The 23,021-nt window shown below is 52.6% G+C and overlaps 3 protein-coding genes across 13 annotated transcripts in view; 1 reads left to right on the plus strand and 2 right to left on the minus strand.

The window, feature by feature from the left end:
* The first annotated feature begins 93 nt into the window (after positions 1 to 93).
* On the plus strand, positions 94 to 4,063 carry ENDOG (endonuclease G). Its single transcript, XM_006181954.2, has 3 exons — positions 94 to 1,319; positions 2,512 to 2,621; positions 3,715 to 4,063. Exons 1-3 carry the CDS (start codon positions 798 to 800, stop codon positions 3,995 to 3,997), a joined length of 915 nt encoding a protein of 304 aa, XP_006182016.2. The 5' UTR covers positions 94 to 797; the 3' UTR covers positions 3,998 to 4,063.
* Positions 3,446 to 11,238, minus strand: SPOUT1 (SPOUT domain containing methyltransferase 1). 5 transcript variants are annotated; one of them, XM_032478585.1, is made up of 13 exons: positions 11,135 to 11,238; positions 10,449 to 10,494; positions 10,035 to 10,160; positions 8,617 to 8,776; positions 8,298 to 8,387; positions 8,137 to 8,186; positions 7,778 to 7,908; positions 6,598 to 6,670; positions 6,392 to 6,490; positions 5,462 to 5,564; positions 5,149 to 5,296; positions 4,829 to 5,025; positions 3,446 to 4,222 (listed from the first exon to the last, which is right to left on the minus strand). In XM_032478585.1, exons 1-13 carry the CDS (start codon positions 11,168 to 11,170, stop codon positions 4,114 to 4,116), a joined length of 1,368 nt encoding a protein of 455 aa, XP_032334476.1. In that variant the 5' UTR covers positions 11,171 to 11,238; the 3' UTR covers positions 3,446 to 4,113. The 5 variants fall into 5 exon arrangements, with proteins under 5 accessions (XP_032334476.1, XP_032334478.1, XP_032334477.1 ...); XM_032478587.1 differs by having other exon boundaries at positions 5,123 to 5,296; XM_032478586.1 differs by lacking the exon at positions 8,298 to 8,387.
* Positions 11,239 to 14,331: 3,093 nt separating this feature from the next.
* KYAT1 (kynurenine aminotransferase 1) overlaps positions 14,332 to 23,021 on the minus strand; it is a 28,380-nt gene continuing 19,690 nt past the window's right edge. For 5 of the 7 annotated variants that reach the window (XM_032478603.1, XM_032478599.1, XM_032478601.1 and 2 more), the window contains 12 exons: positions 22,742 to 22,800; positions 20,360 to 20,507; positions 18,359 to 18,508; positions 18,193 to 18,279; positions 17,819 to 17,947; positions 16,720 to 16,840; positions 16,304 to 16,380; positions 16,087 to 16,176; positions 15,794 to 15,980; positions 15,635 to 15,714; positions 14,993 to 15,079; positions 14,332 to 14,898 (listed from right to left, as the gene is read on the minus strand). In XM_032478603.1, coding sequence (XP_032334494.1) covers positions 14,833 to 14,898; positions 14,993 to 15,079; positions 15,635 to 15,714; positions 15,794 to 15,980; positions 16,087 to 16,176; positions 16,304 to 16,380; positions 16,720 to 16,840; positions 17,819 to 17,947; positions 18,193 to 18,279; positions 18,359 to 18,508; positions 20,360 to 20,507; positions 22,742 to 22,794 — 1,275 coding nt within the window. In that variant the 5' untranslated portion in view covers positions 22,795 to 22,800 and the 3' untranslated portion in view covers positions 14,332 to 14,832. Of the gene's footprint in view, positions 14,899 to 14,992; positions 15,080 to 15,634; positions 15,715 to 15,793; positions 15,981 to 16,086; positions 16,177 to 16,303; positions 16,381 to 16,719; positions 16,841 to 17,818; positions 17,948 to 18,192; positions 18,280 to 18,358; positions 18,509 to 20,359; positions 20,508 to 22,741; positions 23,000 to 23,021 lie in introns of those variants that run through there. The other 2 variants (XM_032478598.1, XM_032478604.1) reach the window with 2 other exon arrangements.

The raw sequence follows: 23,021 nt of genomic DNA on the forward strand, positions 1-23,021 counted from the left end.
GAACATTGGGGGAGAGTTCGTATGTGAAACCCTTGTATTCCTGGTTTATTTCCCAGCTTAGTCCTCTGAATGAGTTAGAAGGTATGAACCTTTTTAAGGCTTTTCATTTATCCCAAGCTGCTTTCTGGAATCAGCCAGTTTCTGGAACCCACTCAGCAGTTAAAGAGCATGGGCTTCCTGCATCGTTGTCCTCACACTGAGTGTTAAAATCTTTGCGAATCTCCTAGAAGTTTTGCCTTGTCTTATGGTGTAATGGTTAGGCGGCTAGACTGGCGTCATACAGACCTGGGGTCTTGACCTTATTCTGCCAACTGGGAGCTCCCTTTCCGGGCTCTTGAGGATTAAATCCAGTCGTAGTATAAGCCCTTTAGAGAATGCTTGACACTTGAATCAAGTAGGACCTCTTCACACCAGCGCGGACCGGAAGGTCCCTGGATGGAGACTGAGGCGGCGGGGCGGAGCCGGGCCTGAGGGTGGCCAATCACGAACCGAGGCGGTGACGCCGCGCCTTCTCAGATCCCCATCTTAAAAGGGCATAGAAAGGGCGCGGGGACGTTTAGTCGGCCGGTCCTGACCCCTGCTGTTGGAGTAGTAAGTACTTCCGAGCGTGTGTGAGTGGAAGGGACGGACTTTTCGCCCTCTCACGCCTCCACCTGGCCCCGGCCCCATCCCCGCCGTGGGCCCCGCAGGCCGGCGTGGCCCCTTTAAGAGCCTCACCAGTCGGACGCCGGAGGTCGCGGCGTTCTTTCCGCACAGCGAGTTGCCCTCTGTCCACGCTTCGGACACAGTCCCCGAGCATGCAGGCGCTGCGGGCTGGCTTGACCCTGGCGCTGGGCGCGGGGCTGGGCGCAGCCGCTGAGGGCTGGCGGCGGCGGCGGCGGCGGCGGCGGCGGGCGGACGCACAGGAGGCGCCGGGGCTGCTGAGCCGGCTGCCCGTGCTGCCCGTGGCAGCGGCGGCTGAGCTTCCAGCCGTGTCCGGGGCCCTGGCGGGCGGCAGCCCGGGCGAGCTGGCCAAGTACGGGCTGCCCGGCCTGGCGCAGATCAAGAGCCGCGAGTCGTACCTGCTGTGTTATGATTCGCGCACCCGCGGCGCGCTCTGGGTTGTCGAGCAGCTGCGGCCCGAGCGGCTCCGCGGCGACAGTGACCGTCGCTCCTGCGACTTCCGTGAAGACGACTCGGTGCATGCGTACCACCGCGCCACCAACGCCGACTACCGCGGCAGCGGCTTCGACCGCGGCCACCTGGCCGCCGCCGCCAACCACCGCTGGAGCCAGAAGGCCATGGACGACACCTTCTACCTGAGCAACGTCGCGCCCCAGGTAGCGCCTTTGCCCCCGGCCCCGGCAGCGGAAGGCGAGGCCACCCCTTTGAGCCTCGGTTTGCTCCGCTGCAGAATGGGAAAGCTGCCGAATGCGCGCTCTAGGTCAAGCGCCTAGCTCATCACACCGCGGGGCCTTAGGCTGGAGGGACCGAGCAGTGGGGCGCTGGGCAACCCCTCTGCACTCTGATCTTAACTGAGGGCCCCCAGGCGCCTTCCTGATCCTCAGTTTCCTAGCCTGTAGGGATAATACTGTTATTCACCTATCTCCTGCAGTAGCGCTGAGGAACTGAAGACACCATGCACATAAAAGTACTAAGCACACTTCCTGGCCCATGGCAAGCATTCAGTAAATACTAGCTATAACGAGGGAAGTGGGTCTCAGAGAGACCAGGTGACTGGCCCAGTGTCATACAGTTGGACGAGACCCAGGCAGTTTGTCAGGAGGACCCTGAGCTTTCAGCCATTTTCCTACCCTGCCCTCTTGTAGGAGTTAAAGAAGATACCTGCATACAGTCGGCTGTTAGTAGCAGTCACTGCACACCCTGGACTAGCTGCCCTACCTCTAGTCCTGTTCCCACCAGGGCCTAACACCCACGTGGAGACCGATGTCGGGCTCTGATCGAAGCCCATGGGATCCCAGTCTCTGACCTGACTTTCTGCTCTCTCAGGGGCACAGTTCCCTACCCCCTTGACTAGACCCTGTGCTGAGGACCGGAGAGCTCAAGTGATGGAGTCAGGAGCAGGTTCATGCCCTTCCCAGTTGGGCTCTGCATGTGGTTCAGACTAGGAAAAGGAAAGGAGGGATGGTTGGGAGAGCTGGTCTTCCCATCAGCCCTTGGGGGCAAGGGCAGGCCTGTTTCTCTCTCTGCAGTCAGGAGATTTGCCCCCTTCCTCCATATGGCTCTTCGGAGCTGAGAAACAGCTTTGAGACCTGGGATGCTAGTTCTCCCATTCCAGATGGGGACGAGCTAGCACCCTTTGAGCTCTATCTGGGCTCCACCCTCACGACTGTGTGGCCCACTGACTCTTCTTCCATCTGCCCATTTCGTCTGCATGCTTGTCCCCACCTCCCACCCTGCTGCTGGAATCTTCTGGCTGGGTGCCAGTGCCTGCTCCTCAGGGCCTGGGGCAGCCCTCTGACAGCTACAAGTGTCCCAGCTAGTCTCACTGAGGCCCACCTCTTATGCCAGGTGCCCCACCTCAACCAGAATGCCTGGAACAACCTGGAAAAGTACAGCCGCAGCCTGACCCGCACCTACCAAAATGTCTATGTCTGCACGGGGCCGCTTTTCCTGCCCAGGTAAGGCTAGAGCAGGGGGACCTGGGGACACCAGCATCTCCCATTCATATGGTTTCTCAGCATGTCTATCCATCTCTGCTTCCAGCCCCCTAACTCCACTTCCAAAGAGACCTTTGGAGTACCTACCAACCTAGACCACAGCTCCTAGGCCCATGGGCACCAGGCCCTGATTCTACCCTTGCTCCACTCTCCTGTGTCATCTCTTGTTACATCCACCTAACTCCGAGGTCTGCCCAGATAGAAACCCTTGCACCAGGCTCTTCTGCTTGGAGCAGCCTTCCCCTATGCTCCCCTGGAGCCCGGGTTTGAACTCCAGCTCCCTGAGCCTTCGCTCTTTTGGGCTTGCTCGCTGATTTTTTTGGGATGAGTGAGGCAAGAGGTTGTCGCAAAGGAGCTAGCTCTGCCTGGGATGGAAGCCAGGCCGTCACCTAGTCTCTGGGAGCTGTGGGCAAGTGACCTCAACATCCTCCCCTGTAAAATGGGGATGATACCCATTAGCTACTTCATGGTTGTTCCAGGGACAAAGTGGGATGGTGAATGTCAGTGTAGTAAGGGCTCAGTGTGGGCTTGCTGAGGCAGGGGCTGGGACCCTGATAAACTTTAATTAGCAAGTGTCTCCTATGGCTATAGTGGGGTAGGCTCTGCTGGGGCTTAGCCTGAAGTCACGCATTCAGTGTTCTGGGCACCTGCTTCGCACCAGGCCCTCTGCTAGTGCTGGGAATCCAGCTGTCACAGCCCTGCCCCTTGGTCCGCACCCTCCACAGGGAAAGGCGGACAGTAATCAAGGGTCTGCATGGATAAATGTGGATGTTTAGAAGACTTGATTCCTTCTGTAGCATTTATTGCCACCACCCACTCTGCCTGACCCAGTGTTGGGCATGAGGAAAAGAGGGTAAGAGTGAGTCTCTACCCTGCAGGAAGCTCCCAGCCTCCTGGGGGAGCCAAGCAGGGCAGAGAAGCCTCATGCTGAGCAGGTGGTCTTGCAGGTTGACCCAAGTTGGAGGTTGAGTCAGGGAAGGCTTCCTGGAGGAGGAGGCCTTGTGTCCAACCAAAGAAGCCTTGAAAGGCCTTGTGTGCCTGGGTCTGCCCACAGGACGGAGGCTGACGGGAAGTCCTATGTGAAGTACCAGGTGATTGGCAAGAACCACGTGGCGGTGCCCACCCACTTCTTCAAGGTGCTGATCCTGGAGGCAGCAGGCGGGCAGATCGAACTCCGCTCCTATGTGATGCCCAACGCACCTGTGGATGAGACAATCCCGCTGGAGCGCTTCCTGGTGCCCATCGAGAGCATTGAGCGGGCCTCGGGGCTGCTCTTTGTGCCAAATATCCTAGCACGGACCAGCAACCTTAAGGCCATCACTGCGGGCAGCAAGTAAGGGGCAGCCCCAGCCAGACTGTGGGGTTGTCGGGGCTAGGTCAAATTAAAGGTGTTTATTTTTGGAGACAAGCCTTGGCTGCATCAGTCTCAGGTGACTCCTGGGAACCTCTGGCTTCACTGCTGCTCCTTTGCCATCTTTGGCTCGACAGAACCTTCAGCTGGGCCGGGCTCCTGCCTGGGTGAGACCAGGCTGCAGGGCAGCCAGGGAGATGAGGATGGCCTCCTGGAAGAGAAGCACAGCACAGGCTGGGGCCTGGGAGGCTGGCACGTGCCCAGCTCCCAGCCCCTTGGGGTAGCTGCCTTGGCAGGGCCCGAGGAGGTTAAGGACAGGCCCAGCTTCGTCCTACAGATCTGTCACTGGCCACCTGCAGGCCCTGCCAGGGAAGGGCCCTGCCTCTTTGCTTTACAGTCTCCTCCTCCATAAAATGGGGATGGTCATCAGATCTGCCTCCCAGGGGCAGGGGCACGGGAGGTGACGGGCAGGAGGGCCCTCCGTGCAGGTATCGGAAGGGTGAGAGCAAGGGTTGCTGCTGGAAGGCTGTGGCTGGCGAGCTGGCAGCACCTGGCCCTGGCAGGACTCTTGGACACAGGGAGACTGAGGCCGTCTACCTGTTCAGTCACTACCCTTTGAGACCAGCAGAAGCCTTCCCCCAGCAAAGTGCCCACAGATACAGTGTTCTGTGCTGCCCTCAGAAGCGGAGGCCCAGGTTGAAGGCTCTCAGAGGTGGCTACATCCTGTCCCCCAGGGGTCTGAGGTGCTAGTGAGGCCAGTGGGGAGGGCTGCCCTGCCCACCACGGCCACACAGGGGGAAGTGAACACTGAGCATACAGCCAAGGAAACGGGCCTAGAGCAGGGGCAGGCAAGGTCGTCCTGGGTCTTCCAGCCCGGGAGCAGTTGAATGGACACCAGCACCCAGGATTCTTGACTCCCAGCTTGCTCTTAACTCGTCCCTGCTCCAATTCTGCCATGGTGGGAGGCCGAAGGGGTGAGGAGACCTCTCTAGAGAAGGCAGGCTCAGGGCAGCCCTGGGCGGGGTGAGGGACAGGGAGAGAGTTGCAACCCCACCTTGGGCAGACCCCGAGGCTTCATCCCCTGGCTGCTGGCTGAACCTCGGGAACTAACCTGGGGTGGGAGGCGGGCGGGCTCACCTCTGTGCGGATGGTGCGGCTTCCCTGGCTGGGGCAGGTGTTGACGTACAGGTCGAAGAGGACACTGGGTTCAGCCACCTCCAGGTTGGGGTCAGCATCCACGCCAGCTTCTAGCCCCTGGAGGCCCCCAAACACAACGAGAGCGTGCCTGGCACCCACAGGAGTGGGGAATCACTGACTGCCATCAAGGCCCACTGAATGCAGCCCCCAGAGCTCTCAGCAACCCCCTATACACAGTAGGGGCCCAGTCTGTACAGCTTTGCCCCCACCAGTCCCTCCCCTGCTCCATTCCTCCTCTCCTGGCTATACCCACCTGAAGTTGGGAAGCTGGGCGGAGGCCACATCTGAGCCTCGCTCTGATGTCCCGATGGTCAGGTCATAGCCATCCTGGAAGGGGGCCTCAGCAAACACAGCACCTGGGGGGAGGCCAGCTCACTGGGGGCCCTGTTCCCCACAAGCCACAGCCGCTTGGCTGTGCGTGTATCGGGAGGGTGGTGGTAGAGGTAAGGGAGGGAGGTGAGGGAGCCACACTAAGCCTTTCACTGGGAAGTCAGGAATTGAGCAGGCAGGGCAAAGAAGTGTTATCAGGTAGTGTTATCACACAGCAACAGTATGGGCTGTAAAAACGTTAACTCAAATTATACCCCATCTTCTGTTTTTCCTAAACTTATTAAAAGTCTGAGTTTATGTCAGGTATAAAATAAGCTACAAGAATGTATTGTACAACAAAGGGAATACAGCCAATATTTTATAATAACTATAAATGGAGTATAACCTTTAAAAATTATGAATTACTATATTATATACCTGTAACATATAATACTGTACATCAACTATACTTCAATTTTAAAAATATGATATTATAAAATAAATGCATTAAAAAAATAAAGAACATGGGGAAAAAAGTCTGAGTTTACAATGAAAAAACAAAAGGAAAGAAAACAAGTAGTGGACCTTTGACTTATGTGGTCCTATTGCCCTAATTCCCAACCCCATGGCAGACATTATAAATCAATCAAGATGCTTTCCCACACACACACACACACAAAATAGCTTAAAAGCATTCCATTCCAGGCAGTGCACTTAGGAAGACCAAGGTCCAGAGAAGGAAAGGCACTTGCCTAAGGACACACAGCAAGTTGGTAGAATTAGGACTCTGGTCTGACTTTTGGGTCAAGCAAGGCTCTCTGTGGCCCCTCAGATAGAGAGAGGATAGATATTCACAGGAGGAAGCTGTCCTTACTGAGGCAGGAGGCCAGGCGGACTGTGTAGCCCCAGTAGAGACCAGCTTTGGTGCGAGGGTCCTGCGACGACACGACTTTTCCACGATAGGTCTTGCTTTCTGGAGGGGAAGCAGAGAGTCTGTGAAGACAGTATAAGGGGACAAGGAAGTGGAAGAAGGAGGTCCGGAGCCCACAGGCTGGCCGGGCTGGGGAAGCTTTCAGATACCTGGGAGCTGCTTCTGGTCTAGTCTCACTGTTACCCGAAGTCCAGGCTCCAAGTTCTTGTCAATCTTCACCTCCTGGGGAGAAGCCAGAAGAAACTGGTGCTGTTCCCTGCAGGACTGCTCTCCCAAACATGGGGGGACCTAAGGGTTCCAGGACACCTTTGTGCCCCAGCCCCATCACCTGGGCTAAACCTGCTCACAAAAGACCATTCTTGCAAAATGACTACTGCAAGACACTGGTCAAAATGATCGGTATATATATATATAAAGTAAGTATATATAGTATATATACATCTGTGTATGTATATATTTGTGTGTGTGTGTGTGTATATATTTACTTTTTCATTATAGGTTATTAGAAACCACGTGTATAACTGAATCATTATGCTGTACACCAGAAACTAACACAGCATTGTAAATCAACTACACTCCAAAAAATTAAATAAATCAGTCCAGCCCTGGCACAGAGTAGGAAGTATTTCAGAGTAGATAAAACCCCAGTGTCCCACATTTTGGTGGCTATGCCACTTACTAGCTACAGGAGTTTGAGTGGTCACTTAACCTCTCCCAGCCTTAGTTTCCTAATCTGTCAGAGAAAACTTCCCATAAACAATAGCTATTATTGTGCTGCCCAGGGCCTGGCATGAAGCAACTGCCAAAAACATGGGAGCTGTGATGCAGGACAGCTGATGTTTGCGTTTTGTCCTAGTTTTGAATTCAGGACGGAGCACTTTCTGCCCTTTTGAGGGTTTCTCCTCTCATCTGGGTCTGGGTCATCCTGGTCTGCTTTTAGCTAGTTACCTCTGGTCTGTTCTTTTTGAGAGGGAGGGGATCCCCACACATTTAACTGTTTCTGCCTCTGACTTGGCAAGTGGATCCCTAGTGTCACATGGGAGCAGCCCCAGTGGGATTTTGAACTTGATTTTGCAGGGTTTTGCTTTAGTTTGTTTTTAGCACAAGGACTACCTTCTGTTGATTTGCTTTTTAAAAAACAGTAAGTTTGCTCCTGGCTTTAACTGTTGAGCTCCATTTTAGGCACTTCTCTGGCCCAAATCTGTACCAACGGGGGACGGGCAGGCAGAGATGCCTGGGTCTAGGGCTTCCCACCCACATGCCCCTGCCTGCCCTCCATAGCCAGGCTATGTCTGGGAAGCATGTCTCCGCCCACCCTCCAATTCCTACCTTCTTCATGCCACAGTTGACAAAGGAGCCCTGGCCTGGCCGGGTGGGCCGGTCCACCACAATGCCCTCTCGGAACTGGGATTCCTCATCCTGACGCATGTGGTGAGGGCTGTCCAAGGGGTTCAGGAGCCCTGTGGTTGGGGAGGGGCCAGGAAGAGTCTGGGAGGTGCACAGGCATACAGGAGTGAGGCAGGGAAACCTGGTCCAAGTCCTAGCTCTGCCAGACCTGCTGTTCGTCCCCAGACACAGGCCTTGCCCTGCCTGGGCCTGCTCTCCCGCCTGTACCACGATCTCTCAGGGTCTGGGGGATAATCTACAGGAAATGGGGAGTCAGTCTCACCCCCACCCCCCAGGCTTACCTGCAAACTGTAGATCCTGATGTTTGGGGAAGAATGCCTTTCTTAGGTACCTAGTAGAGGATGTCAATCTCAGGAAGTTCCCAGGGAGGCCACTTCCTGTGTGGCCTGCACTGTGACCATCCCTCCCTCATGCCCTGGGACATCTGTCCTCACTCCCTTACTGTGGACACTCCAGGTACTGCAGGATCCGGGCCAGCTGCACACACGCCTGCCCTTTCTTGCCAACTCCCCTGAATTCCCCCTCCACAGTTCTGGAGAGATAAAGATAAGGCTAAAGGCTACTGGGTTCCCTTCAAGAGCTCCTCTTCCCAACATGACCTCTGCAGCACCCTTGCTTTGTAACTCAACCCAGCAGGGTTACAATGGGGCCACGTCAGACAGGATTTTCAGCCCAGGCAAGTAGGCAGGGAAAAAAGTGAAGCCCAGACAATCTGGGCAGCCCCTCCCTTCTCCCTGGTACCCTGTTGGATGGCCCCTCACTTGGCATCTTGGCCTTCTTCATCGAACACCACAATCTCATCCACACAGAAGATGGCACAGGCTCTGGCAATCTGGCCGGCCAGGTAGGTGCGAAGCTCGGGTGACTGGGCATTGTCCAGGATGGAGCCCGGCAGGGCCACGCTCAGGGTGTAGTGCCGCCCTGGGCAGGACAGGACAGGGGTGTTCATGGTCAGTCTGAGACGCCAAGGCCATCTCTCCCCTCCACTCCTCTAATCCCAGGGCCCAGAGTTAGGGACTTTTCCCACTGGGAGGAATTTTGAGATAAGCAACATAGATACAACTCCCCTCTCTAGGCCTCAATCTCCCCAGAAAGAAAATGGACTCGGTGGTCTCCAAGCCTCCCAGGAGCAGGATATACCACTGGGCCAGGCCAGGGAGTAGTTAGAGGCACTGAGCTATATTCTCAGCCTGGCTCTGCCCCTCACTGCCTCAGTTCTCCAGGTGTCAAATGATGATGAAAATGAGAATTTATATTTATCATTACGGCCTTTTATGTGTGCACATTTAACCAATAACCCTAGAAATCAGGTACCACCATGATCCTCCTTGAGAGGTGGAGAACCTGCAGCCCAGAGAGGTCAAACACGTGGCCCAAGATCACAAAAAAGGCAGGACAGCTGAGACGTGGGTTCAGGCTGTTTGGCTTCAGAGGGACCAACACACCTTCCCTCCCAGAGTTGTCCAAAGGGAACCACGTGACATAAGGCCCACAAAGGGCTTCCCAGTCTGAGACAGCTGACATGTTCAGTTTCTGTCCCTACTGTCAACCATCATCACTGGTAATCACTGGGCTTACAGGGTACAATATGGCCCCCTGATCCTCCAGAACTTTGGGTCTGGCCAAGGAGAAGAGATACAACTTGTTAGGGCAGATCCAGATGTACGGACACGGAAGGACATCCAGGACACAATTTGGGATGAGAAAAACCAGGTCCAGAAGTGCCTGGATAAAGCAGTCTCACTTTTGTAAAACTGTATTTCTCTACTTCTCTACATGTAAATAACTGAATGTTAACAACACCTGGAGAAACTTTAACTGCAACGTTTTCTGTATTGTTTGAGCATGTATTATTTAATGAGAAAAAAAAAGACATTCTTATTATGAAATCAAAATAGTTAAATGAAAAATGAAAGCACACAGAAAGTGCTCCATAAAAAGTGAAAAGTAACTATCATTACAATGATGAGGTTCTGGAGGCACAAAGTGATGATATATGATCTTACTCTCCAGAGGATTGAAATCTACCTTAGTAGAAAGTTAGAGCTCAGTTTTCTGGGTCTCTCCCACTTTTTGAGCCTCAGTTTCTCCATCAGGACAAGAAGTATGGACCCACTGGCCTCTAAGGGTCCTTACAGCTGTGACATTCCTGGTCCTACCCAGGACTCAGCCTGCTTACCCTGGTCCTCCCTCTGTGCAGCTGCCTCCTCCTCCTGCTGGCGCTTTGCCTGTTCCTCCTGTGCCCGCTGCCGCTCCAGTTTTTTCGTCATCTTGAGATCCTTCCACTTCTTTTTCTCCTCTTTTTCTGGATAAGAGGACATTTAGATTGGTGGAGGGAAGAGGGACTTGAAGCGTCCAGGAGACAGTGCCCTCTCAGTAGGGTCAAGGTTGCCACAAAGCTGGGTCAGCCTGGGCTCCCTCTCCAGTGCTACTGAGAGCAGCCAGAGGACCAGGGCTTCTGGCCCCTTCCTCCCCATTTTGGGTACTGTTGGTCCTAGTGGGGCAAACCTGGTGGCTCTTCCCCAAGATTCAGCTGTGTTCTGATGGAGTGGCCTAGGGGAAGGTTGAGCACCCCCTCCAGCCCCTTACTTACTCTGTTGTTTCCATTTTCGCCACTCAACTCTTTGGCCATGTTCACCCTGGAGCAGGAGTGGGAAGAGGAATAGGAGTGATGCTGAATAGTCACAACTGAGAGGGGGTCACACTTGCTCCTCCACAGCTGTCCCATGTCTTTAAGTGGGGGTGGTGAGGAAACCAGGGAACCCCCCCACACCCGACACACACATTGCTGCCCCAGAAAGAGCGTCAGGAGGGCAAGGACCTGCTGTACCCCCAGTGCCTGAGACCAGGCCTGACACATAGTAAACATTCAATAAATTGTTGAATAAGTTTCCACTGGAGAGAAGAGGAAACAGGCAGGGAGACAACTTGCACACTGTCGCCTTGGGAGTCAGAAGACATACGCCACGAAAGGGCTCGGAATTGTGAGCAAGGTCTCGCCTCGTAAATCCGGGTCCCGGCCAGAGTAGCCACAAGGGGTTCCGGCAATAGGTTACCCGACGCAGTCCCGGCTCTGGCTCAAACGGCCGCGGCTCCCACCTCCGCTTCTCATCCGGAGAGGGGCGCTTGAGGCCACGGGCTTGTGGCACCTCGGGGATTCCGACCTCGGATCAGCGAGAAGCAGGGAGCGAGAAGCGCGGCCCAACCCCGCCACAGACCCCCTCGCCACGCGGCTCCTTTTCTTGTCCCCACCCCGAGGTCCCACGTTCCTCCACCTACCGGGCCACAGGGCCGCTTCCTCGCGCGCTCCGCCATGTTCGTCGTACACAGTCCGCCACGCCCTACCAATCAGACTCACCCCTTCCGGCTACACCTCTTCCGAGCCGTCCAATGGGAGAGCCAATGGCGAGCGAGGGCGTGGCCTAGGCACCTTGCCCCGAGAGCACGTGGGCCGAGAAGGACTCGCGAGTGGGCGGGGCTCACTGCCAGCCTGGGTGTCCAAATACGCAAGGGGTGTGCTGCTCTCCTGAACAGTGGGACGGTTTGAGAGCTGCCCTCCGGCTCCGGGCGAACGGGAAACTCAATCTCAGCTTGGTTTTATTCATGCGGACCTTGAGGCCCAGAGCAAGAATGTGATTCAGAGCTGGAAATAATTTAATCCAGCTATTTCATAGATTCTTTTTTTAAACTTTTTTTTATTGAAGTATAGTCATAGATTCTTTCATTCACTCTCCCTTTTAATTAACAGACTTTATTTTTTAGAGCAGATTTAGGCTTACTGAAAATTGAACATATAGGGAGTTCCTATATAATAATCCTGTCTCAGTTTCCCTTATTGTTAACATGTTGCATTAATGTGTATGTTTGGTATAATCGAATGAATATTGATACATTGTTTATAGTTTACATTAGGGTTCACTCTGTGTAGTACATTCTATGGGTTTTGCCAAATGCATAATGTCATGTATCTACCATTACAGTGTCATACAAAATAGATTCACTGCCCTAAAAATCCTCTGTGCTCCACTACCTGCCCCCAATCCCCAAGTTCCTGGTATCCACTTGTCTTTTTTACTGTCCCTATAATTTTGCCTTTTACAGAATGTCATATAGCTGGAATCAGCCCATATAGCCTTTTCAGACTCCCTTCTTTTATTAAGCAATATGCATTTAAGGTTCCTACATATTTTCTAGTGGCTTGATAGCTCGTTTCTTTTTACTGCTGGATACTATTCATTGTACAGATATGCCACAAGGTGTTTATCCATTCACCTTCTGAAGAACATTTAGTTGCCTCCAGTATTTTTTTGTGGGGGAGGAGATAATTAGGTTTTTATTAATCTATTTTTAATGGAGGTCCTGGGGATTGAACCCAGGACCTTGAGCACGCTAAGCATGTGCTCTACCACTGAGCTACACCTTCCCCCCTGCTTCCAGTATTTTGGCAATTACGCATAAAACTTCAATAAATATTCATGTGCAGGTTTTTGTATGGACATGAATTTTCAGCTCATTTGGGTTAATAGTTAGGAGTCCAATTCCTGTATCCAACAGTAAGACTATGTTTAGCTTTGTAAGACATTACGAAACTGTCTTCCAAAGTGGTTTACCATTTTGCATTCCCACCAGAAATAAATGATACACTTTCTTTTTTAACTAATAAATTTGAGTCAATATTCATTCAATCAACAAATATTTATCTAGCAGAGCCTGTTTTGAGGCAGAACCTCCCTCTGCTAACTGCCAGGGACACAATGTTAAGCAAAAGTACATACTGATCTGGCGTTTACAACCTAGCAGAGGAGAGAATAATTTCTAATTCAGTATGTGTGTTAATGTTACAGGGGTTGTGTTTATTTCACCATTCCCCGGCTCCCCTACCTGAATGAGAAAGCAAAGTCATTTATGCATCTCAGGTTGGCTGAGGTTACCTAGTCTAAGATCTGGAACCTCTGTAGAGTCACAAATTTGAGTTATGGGCAGATTCTGGATTAGTTCATGAGACGTGAAACCTTTGGTCAGGGTGCTCTACGGGAGAAATCTGTGGGTTTCCCCCATGGAGAACTTTATTCTTATCAGGCTATGTGTTGTATAGCAAAGAGGCTCCAAGCCTGAGCCTCTGAGTTGTTATTTTGTTTCACAATCTTGACTTTGGAACGGTGGTAGGAGTACAAAGTTATGGTCTGGAAGGGGTGGGAGGGAAAAGTGTCCTCTGTCATTAACACCAAACACGTTCTAACAGGAATTCTCTGACACCAAATGGGTGTCCTACACTTTAATTCTGACAAGTTGGCACAGACCTCATAGGTTAAGGGCTCAGTCCCATAAGACTGCGTCCCATTCAGATGCCAGCAGCAAATGAGGTCCCCAGTTCACCCACACTTCTGCTTAGCTGACTACAATTCCAACATTTCCATGACCCCCTTCAGATTCAACAATTTGCTAAAATGATTCATAGTACTCAGGAAAGTGCTAGATTTACAATTACAGTTTTATTATAAAAGATACAATTCAGGAACAGCCAAACAGAAGAGGTACATAGAGTGAGGTCTTGGGGGAGGGAGCTGCAGAGATTCCATGCCCTCTCCTGATGGGCCACCCTATGAGCTCATCGTGTTCACCAACCAGAAGCTCCCTGAGTCTTACTGATTCAGGGTTTTTATGTGGAATTTTATCACATGTGCATGGTTGATTAAACATGAGACTGAACTCATCTTCCAGTCCCTTTCGCCTACTTGGGGTCTGGGGTTGGGACTGAAAGTTCTGACCCTCTGATCACTTGGTCAAAGGGGTTCATTTTGAATAACGAAAGACACTATCATTCAGGAAATTCCAAGGGTTTTGGGAGCTCTGTGCCAGGAATTAGGGGCAAAGACCAAATATACTTTATTATACCATATGTTCCCATTAGCTCCCCCAATTAAATATACAATCTGAGCAAAACCCATGAACTTCCTATGCAGATGCAACTTTAAGTCCCTGGCACCACCTTCCCAAAGAATTCAGGAGTTGATTGCTGATTGTTTTCCAGTGGGAGGCCCACCCCTGGGACCAAATCCCACATCTACCTTTTGCCAGCTGGATGTCACCTCACCTCCAAAGTGGTTTCCTCACTTGCAAAATGGAGGCAGTAATTCCTGTCTCAGAGGGTTGTTTGTTTAATGAGATGATGAGCATCCAAGTGCCCAGCACGCAAGGGTGCACAATAATCATAGGCCCCCATCACTCACACACAACACACACACACACACACTCACCCATCAACAGTAACACATATCTGAGCCCCTAGGCCTGATTTTATCATTAACTGAGTGACCTCAGACAAGTCCCAAGTCCCTGCCCTTCTCTGGGCCTCAAACACATTTGTATAAAGAGGCTGGGATCTGAGGTTCAGAGGTTCATGGAGGTTCACGGAGGTTCATGGAGGTTCCCGTCAGCAATCAGCATCAGGGTGTGAAGCAGAGAGAAGCAGCCAATAAGGGTCTGAATAACTTAAAACTTTATTATGGGCAAAATGTACTGTCCTGAGGACTCAAATCTAAAGGCAGCTTATCCAAGGTCAAGGTTCAATAAGGAAAGGAAGGGAAGCCTGAGGCTAGTCAAGGGGCCAGTGCACGGCTGGGGCCAGGGCTGGGACCCAAGGCCATACACTGTTGAGCTCTGCCCGTTGAGTTCCAGTTGAGTCTGGGGAGGCTAGAAGGGACTCAAGACACTATAGCCCAGCATAAGGAGGGCCAGGGAGAGGCCCAGGTCAGGCCTCCCTCACCTCTGCAGAAGGAACATAGCTATGCACCATGGGGAGGTGCTCCTGATTCCCCCAAGACCAAAAGGGGGCTCTTCCCTGGGGTCATTCTGTGTTACAGAGAAAGGATCCTCCACCACCATCTACTCCTAATCTGGGATGGCTGAAACCTGGACAAAGACATAGCTCTGCAGAGCCTGCAGGGAACAGGCAGGGCAGGGCCAAGGGGGTGGTGTCAGGGCCTGAGCTCATCCTTCCACATCTGTAGCTTCTGGTCCATGGCCTGGAGCGTGGATTCATCCTGCATCAACAGATTGGTCCCACCTCTGTCTTCAAACCCCTAGGGGGCCTTGGGAAGCTGGGGAGGCCTTCCCTCCCCTAGGTTTGTCCCCTACCTTCATGAAACAGAAGCGGATATAGTGGTCAAAGAGCTTCCGGTGTGGCACACTGTAGAAGACGGAGACCGGGATGGCCACTAAGCCCTGGGGAGGAGTAAGCCCAAGTCTCAACAGGGCCCCACAGCCCAGCAGGCCTCGGGGGGCTCTGAGGGACAGAGAGGCTCCCTCATGGGGTGGCGGGGGGAAAGACAGCTTCAATGCCGCACCTCCCATTTCTATGTCAAGGTCAGAGGAAAAGCATCGCAGAGCATCATTCCAAGTCTCTCCTTATGTACAGAGGGGAGAGGGAGGCCGAGAGGGGAGATCATGTGGCAGGTCAGGGAAGAGCCAGAGAAGAAATAAGTCTTAGAATCATAGCTCAGAGCTGGATGGACCTCAGAACTAATGGGTCAGCTCCTCCCTGTACAGATGGAAAGACTGAGGCCCCAGAGGGCAGGAATTCCTACCAGCCCACAAAGTATCTTTGAGCAGATTAAAAACAGGCTCCCCCATTCCTTGAAATGGATGCAACCCTGTACCATGGCTCACAGCAGAGGCTGGGCTGGGTTTGGTGCATCAGCCCCCCACGTCGGGCACCCTTACTGGCGCACAGCCTGTAAAATATACATAAAACGTGGCACTGGCAGAGGCTCAGCCTACCTTGTTCTTGATCATCCACTTGACAAAGCGTCTGTCATAGGGCTCATCCGCAGCTCCGGGCAAGTCCGGCATCTTGCTCTCTGGGGGACAGAGGCCAAACTGAGCCCTGGGCAGCCTCCAGGCCCCGATACCCAGTCCAGCCAGGCCAGTCTCACTCACTGAAGTCTGAGATGTCTGTGATGAGGAAGTAGCTGCCCTGGGGGATCACAGGCCTCAGGCCCACCGATTGCAGGCTTCGTATCATGTGGTCCCGGTTGTGCTGTATGGCCTGAGGGAGCTGCGCAAAGTAGCTGCTGGGCTGGCCGAAGAGCATCTGCTCCTGCTCGAAGCACTGGGCTACTGCGGCCTAGGGAGGGGAAAGGAACAAAAGGATGTGACCTGACCCTGGAGCCAGCCTGGGTCCCTTGTTGTCCCGCCCCCTCCCCCTGCGGTGTGGGCCCGCCCCTCCTCACCTGGCCCTGCGTGGGACAGTGATAGACAGAGTTCTGGTGCACAGTGCGCAGGTGCTTCAGGAGACTGTCCGGGCCCAGGACCCAGCCCACCTGGACCAGGAACACAGGTTGGGGGTGAGCCCTTCAGTGCCTGGCCAAACCCTTTCTGGATTCCCAGGCCAGCCTCTCCTGCCAAGGATCATAGTGGGAGGGGTCACCCCCACCCTCGTTGACTCACCTTCCAGCCTGTGACACTAAAAGTCTTGCCAGCGCTGCCAACGGTCAGGGTGCGTTCCCACATGCCAGGGAGGCTGGCTGCCCAAGGCCAAAGAGAGTGGCTGCTGAGATGGGGGTGGGGGGAGGGCGAGGGGGAGGGGTGGTGGCTGGGCCCCAGCAGGCACTCCCGCTCTCAACATTCTGGACTCCCCTCTGTACTAAGCTATCTACAGGACTTATTTCAGCTCATCCTCATGACAACACTGGGAGGCAAGTGCCATTGTGTTCCCCGGTTCTTAGAGAGGTGAGGTCACTGCCCCAGGTCCCCTGACCTGTGTGGGTCCAGACCCCTTGGTCCTAATCACCAGACCTGCACTGACTCCAAGGTTGGGCCACAAGTGTCCAGGGGAATGGGGCACCCTGGCTGCCTCGGCTCACCAATGCTGATGTGCTGGTACCCATCGTAGACTAGCCACTGGTAGACCTCGTCCGTGATGCATACCACGTCATGCTGCTGGCACAGGCTGGCCACCAGCTCCAGTTCTGCCCTGGAGAACACCTGCAGGGACCGTCCCCAAACAGAGAGACCTGCTCAGAGAGATGAAAGGACACAGCCAGAGCCAGTGCTATGGGCTTTTCTGCCCAATTCTATTGTACCCCTCCAACAGAAACCCTGTGAGGTCAGTTGTGAGGTAACAGAAGAATATATATATTGGTCTCTGCCCCAGTTCCTGGCACAGAACTCCTAAAACCCTTGTAAATTCCTAAGCGGGGGTGGGTGGGGGGTATAGCTCAGTGGTAGAGCTCATGCTTAGCATTCACGAGGTCCTGGGTTCAATCCCCAGTACCTCCATTAAAAAAAACAGGGTTACTGTTACAGTAACAGTTAATGGAGGTACTGAGTTCTGTGAGCCACTCCAGCAAATTAATTGAACCTGAGGAGGGTTGTGGGCACCTCAGATGTACAGCCACAGGTCAGAAGCACAGGGGATAAACTGGACTTGTGATTGGAGTCTGAGGTGGGGTAGGACTGAGCCCTTCACCTGTGGGATCCGACGCCATCTCCAGGAAGAGAGTGTCGGAATTGAATTAAATTGAGTTAAACTGTGGGACACCCAGCTGGTCTCACTGAGAACTGCTTGGCGTGGGAAAAAACCTACATATCTAGTGTCAGAAGCCTTGTGACTGAGGGAGGAAAGGAGAAACACGAGTGGAAGCCTGGGTCTTCCTGATATTAGTTCTGTCATGTTCCCATTGTACAGATGAGAAAACCCTGGAGAGGTGAAGTCACTGTCCCAGGATCATGGGGAAGTAACAGAGGCACCCAGCCCAGTCCACTACCCTAGCTCTGATACCTTCCCCGAGGATCCCTGCCCCTGTCCCTGGGACCCCTGGGAGCCTCAGTCCTCAGTGTTTATCGCAGGGAGCCCACCCACTTCACAGATGAAGAAACTGAGGTCCCAAGGTAGTACATGAGTAACAGAGCAAGGACATGAGCCAATGTGGAGGGGTCCCCAGGAGGAGGTCTCTCAGGTACCTTTCCCAAGGGGTTGTTGGGTGTGTTGAGGATGAGGGCTTTGGTGCGAGATGTGAACTTGCTGGCTAGCTCTGTGGGATCCAGCTGCCAGTTACTGCTGGAATCCAGTTCCCCGTCCTGGGTGGGGCACTGCAAGAGGAGATGGGAGGGGGTGACAATAGTTACCTACCTGACATTCATCTCTAGGTATCTAGCCTTCCTCCCCGCCAGGCATCTGTCCCCACTCTCTCTCCTCTGGGGCTCCAGACACTACTCCTTCCATCCTGAAGAAACCAGCCTCCTACACTTCCTTCCTTCTTTCCCACCTCCCAGGGTCCAACCTAGCACACTCCTTGGACTCCTCTGCCCACCCACACCCCAACCAGCATCCTCACCGGCTTCAGGGACACAAATACAGGGCGACCCCCTGCCATCAAAGTCATGGGCTCGTAACAGTCAAAAAAGGGCTCGATGATGATGACCTGGTACAAGGGTCAGATTAGCTGAGGTCAGCACCCCCTGACCCATCACTCCCACCCAGCCCTAGCTTTGCCCACTCACCTCATCTCCTACATCCACCAGGGCCTGGAAGGCTGTGAACAGGGCCCCATAGGCACCCACAGTCACCAGCACGTTCTTGAGCGGGTCTATCACCTGTCCCAGAAACTTCCCGAAGAAACTTGCCAGGATCTTTGTCAGCGGTGGGTAACCCTGCCAGGACAGCAGGGGTCAGCCACCCGGCTCAGCCTGAGCCCACCCTCCAGCTCAGCTGCATCCTGGCAATTCTAGCATCTCCCAGCAGCAGGCCTGGGGGCAGAATCAGCTCCTATGGGGTGAGTTCTTTCATCTCACTTGCCATGAAGCCTGCTCCATGCCAGGCCCAGCATCCTGGGCTGAGATTTGGTGGAGAACCAGACAGAGCACATGCCTTCATGGAGAACAGTCCAATGGTGTTCGTGAAGAAGCAGCAACTCCACACTTCACACATCTCCCTTTTAAGTTTAAAAAGCACTTTCATGCCATCTGATTCTCTTGGCAGCCTTGCAAGAGAGGTATTATTTGATCCCTACCATTTGACAGGTAGAGAAACAAAGACCCAGAGAAAGGAAATGACTTGCCCAAGGTAACACTAGTTGAAATGCATAAATAAGACATTATGTTGCAGCTTTGGAAGCACCCCACTTTGAGAGGAAGATTGAATCTGCATGCCTGTTAGCTAAGGACACTTATAATACATTCCAGGCTAAGCCAAGAGATTGAAACCTAAGATCAAGAACTTAACTAAATAATTCACTAAACCAGATTTGACTGCATAAAAATGAAAACTTTCTGCACAGCAAAATATCTCATGAGCAAAGTTAAAAGACAAAGAGAGAAACATTGTAACATAAGAGAAAGAGGTAAGACATTTAGTATACAAAGAGTCTTGCAAAGCAACACAACAAAGATATACATCCAAATGAAAAAAATTAGGTCCGTCATGAAAGAAGTACTGAAGCCCAATACACATATGAAAGGAACGAACAGCCAGCCCTAAGACCAGCCTGTTGGGGGGAATGTGAGTAAACCTCACTGGAGGGCAATTTGACAACATCCATCACAGGCTAAAATGCTTACACTCTTTGATTCCCTAGTTTTACTTCTAAGGATTTATCTGACTGAAACAGTCACATGTGTACAAAGGTGTACACACAGAGAAAGTCACTGTGACACTGGTTATAAAGGTGAGATATCTTAATCAGACCATCTGTGCAGGGCTACATAAGTAAATGATGACACATCTAGGCAGTGGAATACTATGCAGCCATTAAAAGAAGGAGGCAATTCGACATGAAAAGATGCCTATTACACATTATATAGTGAAATAAACAAGTTACAGAACATTATTTATAGAATGAGTACGTTTGGGTTAAAAAACCCCACAAATCTCATGTCCGTGTGTGTGTGTCTTTATATAAGCATTTAAAAAACTTCAAAGTTCAAAAGGCTAAACACTCAGCCAAGTAGCAAATTGTTGGCAGTGGTTATCTCTGGGTAATGAGATTAGACGGAACCTTCCCCCAGGCAGTGAGATGCACACCAAACTTTAAGAACTACTGTTCTACTTCAAGGGCTGGCAAATATTTACTCTGTCATTCTTTACAGAAAGACTTTGGATTTAGAGTCAAAACAATCAGCAGCTTGTCTTTCAGGACTCAGCTTAGGTGTCCTCTCCTTCAGGTTTCATTCCCTCCTTCTTGTTCTCAAGTACCCCATCCTTCTCCATCACAGGCTACCAACTTCCTTCATTTTCTGCTTTTGTTTTGTTTTTTTGGTCTGCTTTTCCCACTAGACCATGAGCTCTCTGCTAATTTATTTATTTATTTATTTATGTCTGTCTTTTCCCGGGACCATGAACTGTCCTAGGGCCTGGAACAGAGGAGACAGTCAGTAAACACTGAACTGCCTGATGAACTCCGACACCCAGACAGGCCTGCTGCCCAGAAATACCTGCCCCTTCCTCCCCTAGGGCCTCCTTAGAGACCTATGTCCAGGGGCCCCGGGAGGGGCTGGAAGACTCACAAATGCCTTTGTATACTGGTTGAGCATGAAGTCCCTGCTGACGGCGTGCTGAAAGGCTTCCACAGCGAAGTCTGGGGGTGGGAAGTCGGGGAAGCCTTGGCCCAAGTTCACGACATCAGCCTCACTGGCCAGTTTGCCAAACTCCACCCTGGGCAACAAACAGAGAGTTGGTACCGGGCCACCTGTCTACCCCTTCACCCCTTTCTGACTTCCGCTTGCTTCCAAAGCAGGATGAGCAAAGTACTGGGCTCATTCTAGAAAAACTGGATAGTTAGTATTCACCTGGCCTGAAGATCTGTTTCTGGTCATAACTAGTCCTACACTTTGAGAATAGGCAAGCTCCAGGCTGATCACATATCTCAGCCCAGGGGCTTTCCAACTTACCAACTTTCCACCCTGGTCCATGATAACAAATCACCTTTACACTGCAAACCTTGCAGAGCACAGGCACGGAGCCGACAGCCTCCTGCTGTGATGCAGAGCAGTATCTCCGTCCTACCCTACTCTATTCTTTAGAAATACTTGTTGAGCTCTCCTAAATGGTTTCATGACCATTCATTTGTCTGTCAGCACCCTAGTTTGAAATCCTTGCTTATGTAACCCTTAATAGTCTGAGGGACATTCTGCTTCCCGGTCTCAATGGGGACGGAGAAGCTGAGGTTTCGGGTGACTTGCCGAGTGGCTCCCAGTTAGCACGGCCAGACTTTGACTCCGTATCTGTCTGAAGTAGAGGTTATGCTTTTGACCATGACCCTGGACAGAATGGGGCCCCCCCATCCCTGCCATCTGCTGTCTCTGGCCCCTGACCACTTTTCTTCTGGCCCTACCAGGCGGCCACCTCTTCAGGGAAACTCGGAGAGAGGCTGAGAGGCCAGATGAAGAGGCTGGTATGGGGTTCCAGGTTGGTTGGGGGCAGAGTAGGCAGGCTTCAATGATGAATTTGCATAACAGTGAATATCATTATGTCTGAAACTGATCATTTTCTCCCCAGTGTGCCACAGTGTCTTTGCAGACACAGAGTTGCTAAGGCTCAGAGAGGTCAGTGACCTGCCCCGAGTCACACAGCAACTAAAGGCAGGGCTGAGATGCAAAATCAGGTGTTAGATGTTCCATGGTGGCTGGGACAGGGGAACCAGGCTCAAACACCCTACAGAGACCAGCTGCCCTGAAGGTTGGGCCTCTAGGGTCCTGATCCTCAGGCTACCACCCTGGGGTCAGCAGGAACCTGGGGCCTCTCATAGCCCTCATCCCTCCTGGCATTCCTCTCCTGTCTCGTACATTCCTCCCAGGCTAGCTCCTGCTCTGTCCTGCCTCTGCGTGAGACAGCGTCTCCTGGCCTCAGGCTTCCCTTCCGTACAATGGGGGTAACAGGCCCAGAGTCTGTTGGCTCTATGAGTCAGGAAAGATTCCTGCTGCCTCTCCCAGCCTGCCTCTTTGTCATTTCCTCCCTCTGAGTTGGATTTTCTGTTACCTGCAAAGTGGGTCACAAGCCTGCCCACCTGCCTTACAGAGAGGACAGAGGGCGGCAGCCTGGGGAACAGGACCCTGAAGGCCCAACTTAGAGGGCAGCCAGACTCTGTAGGGCCGTTAGACCTGGCTTCCCCATCCCAAACACTGTGGGACAGCAGAGAAGATGGAGGTGGAAGATCTTTGCAAAACACAAAAGTACTCTACAGGAGGGGAGTTTGAAAGAAAAAATGGTCCCATTTTTTGTGAAAACAACAGCTAATGATTTTTTTTTTAAGTACAGAGGTGTCTCTACATCCTTGATCAAAGGTGGAATGGGCTGGGGGAGTGGGGTGGGTTGGGGAGAAGCAGGAAGTTCGTTAAACCTTTCTCACACATCTTCCATGGCATCCATCGTATCACTCGTGACAATGGGCACAAACGCCTTCGTATTTAGAGTTAGTCAGTAGAAAAGATATTAACTTCTGCAAATGTCAGTCAGGAGCTGCCTGTATGTTACCTTCTTGTATTCCTTAGCTCATCTTGCTCCGTACTAAGTGTGAAATGAAAGGACCCCTGGAAAGCCCTCAGCCTGGTGCCTGGGTAATGATCATCGCTCACACAATATTTCACCTCATCTTCCCAGGCCCTTCAAAGGAAAAAGAATTATCTCCATTTCCCAGCTGGGGACCTGAGGGTCAGAGCAGGTGTGTCCTGGCCCCAGTGCCACAGCCAAGCAGGGTGAAGCTGAGATCCCAACCCAAGCCGGCTGCCGTGGGTCTCATCGCTTGTGGGCTGTGCCTGCAAATCTCCCCATCTGAGTACGTGGCTGTCCTTGGTAGCAATGAGTTCCTGCAAATCCAGGGACTGCCAGCCCTGTCCTGCCCAAGTGCCCAAGGGGACACCCACGCACTTCCCTGGCCCTGCCCGGCTCACCACGGGTTGTGGTCGATCCCGTCCAGCCTTCGAGCCGGCAGTCGTTTGGCCATGGCGAGCTGGAGACAGAGCAAGCAGAAGGTCAGCGTGGCAGTGGTGCAGCAGCCTGGGCTCCCTGGGGGGTAATTACTTTCTAACCACAGCCTCCCCGGTCCACTGCTCCAGAAGACGGAGAGCGGGGCTTCCAGAGAGCAGGGCAGGCTCCTGCTGGCCTCTCCCTGCATCTGTCTGGGCCAGACTCTGCCCAGCTCCTCCCCACTCCAAGAGCCTGGACCCGCCT

Source organism: Camelus ferus, chromosome 4 (assembly GCF_009834535.1).
Source record: "Camelus ferus isolate YT-003-E chromosome 4, BCGSAC_Cfer_1.0, whole genome shotgun sequence".
Lineage (NCBI taxonomy): Eukaryota > Metazoa > Chordata > Mammalia > Artiodactyla > Camelidae > Camelus > Camelus ferus.